This window comes from Lissotriton vulgaris, chromosome 1_2, assembly GCF_964263255.1.
Source record: "Lissotriton vulgaris chromosome 1_2, aLisVul1.2, whole genome shotgun sequence".
Classification (NCBI taxonomy): Eukaryota; Metazoa; Chordata; class Amphibia; order Caudata; family Salamandridae; genus Lissotriton; species Lissotriton vulgaris.
Window position 1 is genome coordinate 307,429,971 of NC_141686.1, and position 13,040 is coordinate 307,443,010.

At 45.9% G+C, this 13,040-nt stretch overlaps 1 protein-coding gene across 2 annotated transcripts in view; it reads left to right on the forward strand.

Annotated features, from left to right (window-relative positions):
• LOC147736574 (transmembrane protein 176B-like) overlaps nucleotides 1-13,040 on the forward strand; it is a 102,639-nt gene that overhangs the window by 14,027 nt on the left and 75,572 nt on the right. For both annotated transcript variants that reach the window (XM_086953317.1, XM_086953316.1), the window contains exon 2: nucleotides 8,472-8,666. In XM_086953317.1, coding sequence (XP_086809443.1) covers nucleotides 8,481-8,666 — 186 coding nt within the window. In that variant the 5' untranslated portion in view covers nucleotides 8,472-8,480. The remainder of the gene's footprint in view (nucleotides 1-8,471; nucleotides 8,667-13,040) is intronic.

Below are 13,040 nucleotides of genomic sequence, written 5' to 3' on the forward strand. Positions count from 1 at the left end.
GCGTGAGAGCTGATTCGGTGCTGCGCCCCTTCCGGAAGCCAGATTGATGTTGGTCTAAGAGTTGGAAATTCTCAATATGAGCACAACGTTGGGATTGTGCGCATTTTTCTAGAAGTTTGTCTAGGGTGGGGATGTTGGAGATAGGGCGGAAAATATTGAGGTTAGCTTTATCTGCATTCGTTTTTAAATCTCGCACCTGGCGACTCAGCGCAAAGCGCTGTCGCCAGTGAGACCTATTGTCGTCGACTTGGCTCTCAAGGGCTCTCAAGGGAGACAGGAGATGGGCACGCGCAGGCCGGACTGGAACTGTGAACGTGCGCGTTCACCACGTACAGTCACACGATGTTCCCATCTCCTGTCCCCCTTCCTCACGGCGTCAAATACACCAAATGGCCAAGAAGTGGCAGCACACTGGCGCTTACAATAAAATATGCATCGATGGAGTGGCCCGCAACGCAGGACCGCTCAGGACAGGCACTCGCTAGTGCCAGCATGCAGCCCCACTCACCGGGCTGCTGTGTAGACTCCGTTTCTTGTCTTCTTGTTTATTTATTTTTGTATTTATTTATTTATTTATGCATTTTTATATAGCGCAGACTTTACCCGAAGGCGTCAGAGCGCTTCACAATAGGATCACAAATGAAACATGATGAGAACATTACACAGGAACCGATTACAAAAGTAGACGTTACATTACATAAGGTAAAAGTGACAATTGTGAGCAAAAAAAAACACGAGGTAGTAAAAATTGTGAGCAACCAAAAATACATGAGGTAGTAAAAAGTAGACGTTCCATTACATAAGGTAAAAGTGGCAATTGTGAGCAAATAAAACACATGAGGTAGTAAAAAATGTGAGCAACCAAAAATACATGAGGTAGTAAAGAGTGCACAAGAGGAAAAAGTGACAAGAGTGCAGGATATAGGAGAAATCAAGGTATAGTTAGAGGTATAATACTGCAATATGAGCTAGGCACAAGGACAGGCATTAAATAGGCAAAGGAGGCCCTTGTGCAGGTATCTAAGGCAGAAACAAGTGAGAGGTAGCAAACCGTGTGTTACAAGGGCCAAGTGGTGTGTGCATGTTACAAAAGGGTACCAAACACAAGTATATGGAAAATACTGCATAAAAAAGGCAGGCATTCCAACCACAAGAACACACTGGGGAAGCACTACCATGGTCATGGAGAGTAGAGTTTTCAGTAGTGGGAGTTGGCGGCATTCTCGTGGGATTCCCAGGCGACGCCCTGCAGGGGCTCCCTCAGCATACATGAGCCCCTGCAGGAACAAACCTCGCCTCTCCACTTCACCCGGTCCCCCTTATGGGACCCGGGACTTCTGAGAACTTCAGCGGCTACCGGGGGGTCTCCTTTCCTCATGGGAGCCCCGCAAGAACGAGCCACGCCAGCCTCTTCCAGCCGCGTCACAGGCCCCGCCCATGTCACGGACAAGGATGCCTGACTTCCTGGTTTCGCCCCCCCGGGCCGCCAACTTCATGTATCTTTGTGCTAAACTCGAATGCTCAGTGCCTCTTTAGACCATCCTTCCTATTGCAGCACTATTAAGATTTTGCCCGCCTTAATGATCATGCGTTGAGTACTTTACAGTAAATGACCTGGGCCTGTGAGGACAAAGGAGAGTTGCGTGCCTCGAGATACATGCGGCTGCCTCCGAAATGCCTTGCGACCCTGCGCTCTCATGGACGCGCACTTCACCTTAGTGAGGGATGTCAGGCCCGTGGCTGCGCAGCAAACCTGCCGCCGGGCCTCGGGGACGCGAGACGGGATAGGGTTCCACAGGCCCTTGCCTTGCGAGTGACTGCACAACTAGGTTGTTTCCGTGGTAACAGACCAGCACGACACACTTCCAGTGGCTCTGGGAGAATGCTCTGTGCGCGAGACTCCCTGTGCCACTGCGAACCACGTGGTGGTGATTCAGCCCTCGTCCCACCAGGGCTCAGGAGTGCAGCGGGATGCGGCGTCTGACGTGGCAGGGAGCGCGTGTGGCATGCTTTGGTCTCTGCCCTCTGGGAACTTATTTACGTGCTTTGGTTAATTTTCTGCATGGGTGTGGTATAAGCAGGGCTTTTAGTGGGCCGGGTCTCACCGGTGCTTAGCACCGGCAGTTTTTTAAAGGGGGCATCGAAACGGGTCTCTATCGGGTTCTGTTTTGTGCCCTGGCACAGGCGGTTCATTTTTCACTGGACTGCAATAGCAGCAGGCACATCCATGTGCGCTGCTCACACTGCTCACTTCTCGCTAATAGATGTTGCGGCATGATGTCATGCCAGGTGAGCTGCAGGAGAAGGGGAATGCTTTAAAGTGAGTTGTTTTCTCTCTTGATTTCCTCTCTCTCTCCACCCCCGTTTTTACATCTCACTGAAAGCCCTGGGTATATGTACTGAAGCCACTTGGGTTCTCCACACTGCGCACTGATTACTCACCTCATATGAACTCTTCACAATGTCCACCAGAGTCTTCTCCAGTCCTCACGCTGCATCAGTGTCAGACCCCCCCACACACACACACGACATGCACCACCCACCACACACTGTTTTTTTCATGTTTAACTTTGTGGTTCATCATACTTTATTACAAACTCGGAACTGCAAGTCCCAGAATGCTCCGAAACATTTGGCTAGATGAGCTAATAACAGATTGGCTTCGGAGCGCGCTGCTAATAACCTGCGCCTGCGTTTTACGACTTAAACTGGCTATTGTGACAACTCTTCGTACTGCCCACTATTGCTTTTACATATGAACAGGTTGTTGGTGCAGCTGGCTCAATTAAAATGAGTAGCTAGTATAAACCCCAAAATGCACTGTCTGTACGTAAAAGAAAAGTTCAGGAATGGAAACGTGGTGACTTCAGGACAGGGGTAAACATGTTCGCAGCAGCGGCAAGGAGGGTCCATCCCTTCGAATTTTGCGGGTCTTACAAAGAGCCCTTGCCACAGTGTATCACTTTTTAGGTCTCGCACCTGGCGGGCAGCGCAAAGCGCTGTCGCCAGCGAGACCTATTGTCATCGACTTGGCTCTCAAGGGAGACAGGAGATGGGCACGCGCAGGCCGGATTTCATTCATCCATCATCCTAACTCCAGCAGACATCTCTCTGGTGTACATAGATTCGTACTTTCAAGGGGCTCACACATCTTCCCACAATATCTATTTACATGGGAGCATCCACACACCATGTGAAACAAGCATTTGCAATGCAATAGGTCTCACATTATTAAAGATGCGAGAGATAGACAAGATAAGAGACAGACAAGACAAGAGACAGACAAGAGACAGACAAGACAAGAGACAGACCGGAGACAGACAGACAGAGATAGGGAAAGACCAAAGACAGACAGACAAAGGGACAGACTAGAGGCAGACAGAGAGGGACAGACCAGAGACAGACGGACAGAGGTAGGGACAGACCAGAGACAGACAGTGTTAGAACTTGGGGTCTCTAGTTGGCAGGGGTAGGTACCACTGTCCAAATAGGGACCCTTGCTTCTAGTCAGGGTAATGAGGAAACACTCTTTAGATAACATCTGCTCACCCCTTGGGAGCTTGGCACAAGCAGTCAGGCTTATCAAAGGCAATGTGTAAAGTATTTGTACCAACACTCACAGTAACACAGTGAAAACACCACAAACTGACTCTACAACAGTTTAGAAAAATAAAGGTATTTTAATCTAAACTATACAAGACCAAAACGACAAAAATCTAACATACACAGTTCAAGAATATGGTTCCAAAAATGTTCTTTTAGTTGCGATAGAATAATCCACAGTTGTGTGAAAAGTTCACAGTTGCGTCACAGTACCTTTAGTTGCGACAAAGTTCCAAAACAGAAGCTGGTGCGGTGGAAAACAAGCGATGCGTCACTCGTGAGACCTTGGGGAGGCGATGCGACAACCCAACTGGATGTAGCGGGCGTGTTGCGACAAATCCGGTCTGTATGGGGAGGGAGGCGATACCTTGTATGAATTCCGGTGCGGAGGTTCCATAGGAATGCTTGCAAAGGCACGATGCGTGGATCTTCGGGGGCTGCGACGATCTCCGGGGCGACGATGAGTGGTCCAGCGGTGATCTTCCTCGCGCAGCTCCTCGATGCGATGGCTCTGCGACGATGCTCGCAGCGACGTGATGCGGTCCGCAAGCAAGCGGTGCAGCGATCTCACCCAGCGATGACCGGCTCTGCGACGAAGCTCGCAGCGATGGTAATCTTCCCGCAAACAAATGATGCAACGTCACAGGCAGTGGCAACAGGCGCTGCGATGATCTCAACCTCCGTAGTGGCGGCAATTTCCTCGCACTGTCGGGGATGCGCTCCGCAAGCGAACGATGCGACCAAACTTGCAGAAAGTCTCTCAAATCTTAGTTTCCAGCTTCCTAACACAGGTACAACTTCCAGAGGCACCACACATGAGCCACGCACTCCAGGAAGGACAGAACTCTGTCAGCAGAGTTCAGGGAAGCTGGGGGTGAAGTCCTTTAGTTCCTGGGACTTCTTAACAGGGAGCCAGCTCTTCTCAGGCCCTTGGAGATTCCTTCAAGCAAGGGGACACAGCACAAAGCAAAGTCCTTCCCCTCTCCTTGGCAGCAAAGCAACTGCAGGTCAGTCCAGCATCACACAACAGGGCAGTCCTTCTTCTTCAGTCTTCCATCTTTCTCCTTGGCAGAGGTTCTTTATTGATTCCAGGATGATCTAATTTTCTGTAGTAAGGGGTCCTGTACTTATACCCCTAAAAGTCTTTGTTCCCTTTTTGCAGGAGGGCTCTGTGCCCGGTCTGAACCAGTTCTGGGTGTTCCTTGAGCACTTTGTTTTTCTTTCTTCTCCTTTCCTTTCAGAGAGAGGGGCAGGGTCGTAAGCCGCCCAGCAGTAGGTGGAGCCAGCATTGTGGAAGGCAGGCACAGCCCTATTCAGGCCCAGGTGCTATCCCCTCCCACCACTCAAGATGCAGATGCAGTCATTCAGCCTAGGGCTGACTCAGCCAGCCTCCTGGGGGCTCCCCAGCCCCTGTCACTCTCAAACCAGACAGTCAATTCACAAACAGGCCAAGGCACACAGAAAGGTCAGACAAGAGAACAGCAACTTTCTAAAAGTGCTGTTCTCAAACACAGGATTTAAAAACAACCTTTCCTAAAAGATGTGTTATTAAATTCTGAGTTCAGGGATACCAGACTTGTATGTCCTATCTTGCTCCTATGGAAAGATATGCTGGTAGGCACTGTAGCCAGCATCACCCATGATAGCCTATGAAGCAAGATAGCCTTACAATAATGAAAAACGAAAATGGCTGTAATTCACTACCAGAGCATGTCACCTGCACTAGTACATGCTCTACCTATCACATACACTGCACCCTGCCCAGGGGGGTACCTTGGGCCTTCCATGGGGTGACCAATGTGCACAGAAGGGGAAGGGCTAGGCATGGTCAGTGGGGACACTGACCAGGAGGACATGGCAGTTCAAGGACTGCACACAGGCACTGCGGTGGCAGGCCTGAGACACCATTTTGGGGCTACTCATGTGGGTGGCACAATCAGTGCTGCAGGCCCACTAGTAGCATTTGTCATTACCAGCCCTGGCACACCCAGTGCACTTTACTAGGGACTTCTTGGTGATACAAATGTGCCAATCGTGTATACCCAATCACAATAACAATTTACACCGGGAGCACTTACACTCTGACACTGGGGTGCCCTGAGATACCGGTGCGATGCAACTCCTTGCATCAGTTATAGATAAAAACTTGTGTAGGTTGGACCGCCTGCCATTAAATCCAATAGGACGAATGGCTGTTTTCTAAATTATGTGTCTCCCACAATATCTCTATATTCTGACGAACTTTCCCCATCTGATCTCTTGGACCTGGTTCCGATCCATAACTTTAAAAAATGGCAGCCTCCTTTTGGGCGGGGGCGACACCAGGTGGCCTCTGACACAAATGTGATGATACTACCTTCTTATCAATGAACGATACCTTGTGATGATAAACCTAATCAAATATGGTTATACAAAAACATAGGGGGAGGTTGAATGGAACCTGTATCCTTTTCGATGGCGACCTTGGCATGCCTGATGTTTACGTCTAGTACCTTGTTGCACACCTGGTCCCAGTCAGTGAGTGGTTTACAGGGGCATGGGAGGATCTGGCATAGCGGCTTGAGCTGCACCTCATTGGTCTTGATGGTCTCTTTGGCCAGCGTTATGGCAACCCGATACCTCTATCAACTCCCTCTTCTAACCAAGGGACACTGCTTTGTTGGAGAACGTCTTTGCGTTTTATCTGTTGGAATCACCGCCTTACGGACATGACACCACTGTGACAGGGTACATGGCTTGAGCAGGTGTTGGGGTTTCTGGCTATCGCCCAGTGAAACCGCATAGGAGTCACTTAAGTAGGAGATGTTCGCAGAGGGGCGGCGTTGATGTCCTTGTAGGAAATGCGAGCTCAGTACAGTCTCTCCCACACACAGTTCTTTCGGTATCTGTAGTTGTGTCACGCTTTGATGGTCCACCTCCAAGTAGATGACCAGAACCCTGAATACAGTCCCCTTGAAGCCACGCTGATGATAGGTTGAGTGTGTAAAGGAGTTATATCAATGATTTCTGGCTCCCTGTTGATCAATGCCCGGACCAGTTCCTCTTTCCCCGACAGAGATGGGAGGTCTGGGTGGGTGAGCTTGATGATGATGACTGGAGGGCTGGATGCTTGGCCCAAACAGGCAAACTCCTCAAGGCCTCAGATGATCCAAACCAGCTATCTCCATGTGACATGTCTGACCCCCACCAGTTTCAGCGTGTGAGCCGTGTGACTCAGGCCGCATGTGCGAGATGTTCTTTCCCTGGTGTTGACTTCTTTCATGTGGTCTGGTCCTTATTACCTTTTTGGGGCAGGTTGGGGTAGAAGATCTCCGAGATGCTGAGTCACCGCATAAACTTGAGTCCCCAGGTGGCACTGCTGGGTCGCGGGGAGGAAATTGGGGGCTGAGAGTCAAAAGAATCCTCATAGGAGTGGCCTTCATTGTGGCCAAAAGGGATATTGCTCGAAGCTGGAACTGGCTAGAACCCTCCTCTGGAGAAGGGGAGCGGACTGGTGTGCACGGCAGGAAAAACCAATGTATGAGTTTATGAGGTAAGAATAAGAAGCTGCCCTCAAAAACACAAAACGATATGGGGTGTATGGCGGTCATACCATTAATTTTCACCGGGAGGAAGATGTTGATACTTATGGCTGCAACTGTGTAATAATTTGTTCTGACATGAATGTGATGATATTACTTTCTTTCCAATGGATGGTACCTTGTGATGTTAAACCTAATAAAATTAGGTTATTAAAAAACCATAGGGGGAGGTAGAATGGACCCTGTACCTTGGATGTAGGTGGAGATAGCCAGAAACACAAAGGAAGGTAGGAAGAGGGATGGGATGAAAACATAGGGAGAGGTGAGCATTGTCACACGTTGTGTGTAGGACCTCTGTTCTTGAGTTGCGTGCCGGTAGAGCGTGAGCTGCAGTTCGCCACATGAAAGTGGGTGCGCGTGGTAAAAGGGGGAGACAGATGAGTTCTATAAGTTACAACACATTGACTGACGCTGAGGGAGGTGGAACATACTTGGGAGTTGATAGAGAAAGACATTTAACATTAATGACGGGCTCCGAGGCACAACAACAACAAAATGGCTACAGAATCAAAAACCGGAACCGGTTGGGCCAACAACAGTGAAAAACTTCGTGGGCAGAGGCACGATCACAATAATTCAGCAATTAATGCAACAGGTTCACAATTAAAGCGAGCGTTACGCGAGGCGGGTAATTTAAGCAGTAATGAGGCAATGCAGGCGCTACTATGAAAACAATGCTAAAACGAGCAGCACGCTACAAAATGCAGGCAGCAGTGAGGAGAACAATCTTAGGCAATGGCGCAATGTAAGCAGCAGAACGCTCTCAGCAAGGGCCAGGGGCTGTGGGGAGCGACCCCAGGTTGTATGCTGTGAAGGGTAAAAGCAAAAAAATTTGAATTACATTACAACAGACCAAAGAAAGAAGAGGCTAGCTCAAAGCCCCTATATATAAGGATATTATACATATAATTTACTAACATCAAAAGGACTTGGATAACGCCAGACCCAAAAAAAGGCGTTTGAAAGAAGTCCCTGACCAATGTAATTGAAGTAGAAGAGCATTTAATTGATACTTTACAGACTGCTCTGCCATGCCACCCCTCCACAGCCCATTCTTTAGATTCCACCTGGTTAAATCCACACCAGGGCCATCCATGTTCTAGTTGGCAGTCAAGTTTTGTAAATGTCCGAATGGGTCTCGGCTCGATCGCGTCACTGTGCTTCTCCCATGGTCTGGGTGCTCACAGTCTGCCTTCCAGCTGTTCATTCCTAAACTTGACTGGTTCAATGTTCACCCGGTTTGACTTGGGCTTGTGTTAACCACCATACACTGCTTTCTCCTTCTAGGTGGACGCCATGCCTTCCAGTGTCGTGCGAGTGAATGGGGTCGCGGTGGCCACCGACGCCTCCAAGCCGACAGTACTCAACATCAACGTTAACCAGCCCTCTGGACTCACCGTCCTCCGTGACATTTTCAAGTCTCAGTGGAAGGGGTGTACGACCACCTCAAGGACGCACATAGGGGAGCAGAAGGTGTTGGGGGTATGTATTACAATAGGAGTAATAAACAAGCATTTTTGCAAAGTTCAGCCACCCAGGATAGGTTGATGAAGGACACATCTCAGCAGAGAAATGGAATTTGCAATTGTATTTAAATGTTTTGGTCATGCGACACTCTGAAACTTTCATTGCAACATCTATGGAATATTAACCTGTGAGAACCTGTGCGATGCTGCGTAACAGGCTACCAATGATTTCGCTTTCATCAGTGTATGAGGTGCACACTTGGGGGCATATTTACAATGGCTTTATCTCTGCCAAGGAGGTCGCAGATTTGCAATATTGGCCAGACTTTGGAACTCCTTCCCTTTGGAGATCCGGGCCTGGAGTAAACTCTTAGATTTTAGAAGACTGCTAAAAACGTGGTTGTTCACACAGGCCCACGTATAGTCCTCTGCGGTCCCTGCTCACACCTGACTCAGCACCATGAAACCTGACGGTGTACGTGCGCTTTACAAGATACTATTAACATAACATAACATCACCCTATTTACAAGAGGGTGCTAACATGCATAATCGCATGTTAGCACCCTTTTTCCCAACGCCTCCCTTTGCATCTGTAATGAGTTGCAAAGTGGGCATCACTGGGCGTACCCCGGATGGACAACCTTGCAAATATCGCAGATGTTCATATCACGATATTTACAAGGCTGCCCCAGCATTTTAGCACAAGTTAGTTTTTGGAGAAAACCGCTGTTTTCTCCCAAAACTAACTTCTGCTAAAATGCAGACTTACCTATCCCTAACATTGGGGTGGATTATGCTGATACAAACCTGTGGGTCGTATCAGCAAGGTTATCGCCATTTTGCAGGGAACATCGCTGGAAAAGGATGTTCCCTGCAAAAGGGCGATAACCTCGCTATCTCCTGGAGTAACACGTTGTTAATAACGGGCTACCAGGGCGATACATTCCAGAGATAGCCTGCGATAATATAATTATCGCTAAGCACGGCCATCGATAATTATCACTGGCCGTTGTTAATATGCCCCTTGGTTATTCTTGATTTTGTAGAAATTCAGAGTGACCAATATGACTTCCTCTAAATATTAGACTCTTCACAATGCTGAAGCGTCTCTGATACACATTCTCCCTGCAAAACACATGAACCTCAGTGTAACATTCACCCTATATCAGGTGATCAATGAAGTTAGAAGCTTCAGAAACTTTATCCGCCTGCTTGAAAAAACCCATATGGAAAGTATTTCACAGCAAGGCTATGCAGGCATGTGGCCTGCCAAAATGCACCAGAAACAAAAAATCAGTCCATCTGTGGAAAAGCAAGTAGAGCATTTGCTTGTTTTTAAAAACGATAGACTTAAGAGTACTACTTTCTAGTGCTCTTGCAAATATGCTTTCTCCAGCACAAAAACAAATAATTGTATAATAAATGCATTGGTTACATTTAAGAGTAAATGTGTGATAAGTAAAAATCTGCAAAATTAAAGTAACTCAAGGACAGTTCAATATTAAATTTATTATCCTGTGATCTATTGGATTTAACCTACACAGGCCAGAAAAAGGAAGGACAGACTTCCTTCTAGTTATCTCCTACGAAGAGGACTTCCAAAGGTCACCCTTCGCATTTGCTCTGGTGAATGAACCTCTGGTGCAAGTAATCAGATATAGACACTGGGCCTGATTCACAGAATGAACTTAAGACTCAATCTTAAACTTAAGACTCAATCTTAAACTTAAGACTCAATCTTAAACTTACTACTTTTGCCATTCACAGAATGCACTTACTACTTTTGCCATTCACAGAATGAACTTACTACTTTTGCCATTCACAGAATGAACTTACTACTTTTGCCATTCACAGAATGAACTTACTACTTTTGGTATTCACAGAATGAACTTACTACTTTTGGCATTCACAGAATGCACTTACTACTTTTGGCATTCACAGAATGAACTTACTACTTTTGGTATTCACAGAATGAACTTACTACTTTTGCCATTCACAGAATGAACTTACTACTTTTGGTATTCACAGAATGAACTTACTACTTTTGGTATTCACAGAATGAACTTACTACTTTTGGCATTCACAGAATGAACTTACTACTTTTGGCATTCACAGAATGAACTTACTACTTTTGGTATTCACAGAATGAACTTACTACTTTTGGTATTCACAGAATGAACTTACTACTTTTGGTATTCACAGAATGAACTTACTACTTTTGGCATTCACAGAATGAACTTACTACTTTTGGTATTCACAGAATGAACTTACTACTTTTGGTATTCACAGAATGAACTTACTACTTTTGCCATTCACAGAATGAACTTACTACTTTTGCCATTCACAGAATGAACTTACTACTTTTGGTATTCACAGAATGAACTTACTACTTTTGGTATTCACAGAATGCACTTACTACTTTTGGCATTCACAGAATGAACTTACTACTTTTGCCATTCACAGAATGAACTTACTACTTTTGGTATTCACAGAATGCACTTACTACTTTTGGTATTCACAGAATACAATTACTACTTTTGGCATTCACAGAATGAACTTACTACTTTTGGTATTCACAGAATGAACTTACTACTTTTGCCATTCACAGAATGAACTTACTACTTTCGGTATTCACAGAATGAACTTACTACTTTTGGTATTCACAGAATGCACTTACTACTTTTGGCATTCACAGAATGAACTTACTACTTTTGGTATTCACAGAATGAACTTACTACTTTTGGCATTCACAGAATGAACTTACTACTTTTGGTATTCACAGAATGAACTTACTACTTTTGGCATTCACAAAATGAACTTACTACTTTTGGTATTCACAGAATGAACTTACTACTTTTGGTATTCACAGAATGAATTTACTACTTTTGGCATTCACAGAATGAACTTACCACTTTTGCCATTCACAGAATGAACTTACTACTTTTGGTATTCACAGAATGAACTTACTACTTTTGGTATTCACAGAATGCACTTACTACTTTTGGCATTCACAGAATGAACTTACTACTTTTGCCATTCACAGAATGAATTTACTACTTTTGGTATTCACAGAATGAACTTACTACTTTTGGTATTCACAGAATGCACTTACTACTTTTGGCATTCACAGAATGAACTTACTACTTTTGCCATTCACAGAATGAACTTACTACTTTTGGTATTCACAGAATGAACTTACTACTTTTGGTATTCACAGAATGCACTTACTACTTTTGGCATTCACAGAATGCACTTACTACTTTTGGTATTCACAGAATGAACTTACTACTTTTGGTATTCACAGAAGTTAGGATTTTGTCTTAAATGTGTCTTAAGACAGACTTAAGAGAGACTTAAGACAAAATCCTAACTTAAGTCGGCCTTAAGTCTGTCTTAAGTCTGTGTTAAGTTTGTCTTAAGACAAACTTAAGACAAAATCCTAACTTCTGTGAATACCAAAAGTAGTAAGTTCCTTCTGTGAATGCCAAAAGTAGTAAGTGCATTCTGTGAATACCAAAATAGTAGTAAGTTTAGGACTGTGTCTTAAGTTCATTCTGTGAATCGGGCCCTCAGAGATGAGTGTATATTATCTGACGACCATGGGGTATTATATCACTATATGCCGATGACATATTGCTGATGGTTGAGTGAAGGCCCAGCTCAGGGCGCCCAAGCCATAACCCGGCGGAATGCTCTAGAGCTAAATTCAGAAAATGGCCGCTGAAGTCTGCTTGCTCCAAGGACAAAGGAGCACAAAGCCAGCAGTGAAATTCGCTTAAAGAGGCGCTGGAAGTTGGGGAGGGGCCAGGTCACCAAGGTGGAAGAGCGATAAAAAGGTCATGGTTCACAGATGGGCCATCTGTTGAGATTGGTTCTAGCAGGCCAATCAGTCACTGGAAAACACCAAAAAAGTATGGATAAAGGGGGCCGCCTCTTCTGGGTAAGCACGAATCCTCCACTTGGCTGCAACAACATTTTCTAACCACTGGTTCCAGGACAATGGGAATAAAGGGCATGATCAAAAAGGTAATCAGCCGCAGGAGGGAAACAGGAAAGGGCAATCAGGCTATTCAGAATAAAGACCCCAACTCACGAATTGGCCCAAGGGAGGGCATCAGATAACAAAGCAGGCTTAGGACGGCAAATGCTATGGCCATCTGGAAAAGAAAAGGATGGGTTAACCCCCGAAGAACACACCCCGCTCGCAGCCCCAACCTTCCTGGCGGCTGGCGATTATGGGCTAGCTGATGGTTAGTGAGCGAAGCCTAGAACCTGTTGGTGGGAGAACCAAAAACAGAATTGAAGACAAAAATACTCAAGTGGTTCAACCTAAGGACAATGATTATTATTAGCAATACACTTTACATTACTATTCTATTTTCTTAAATA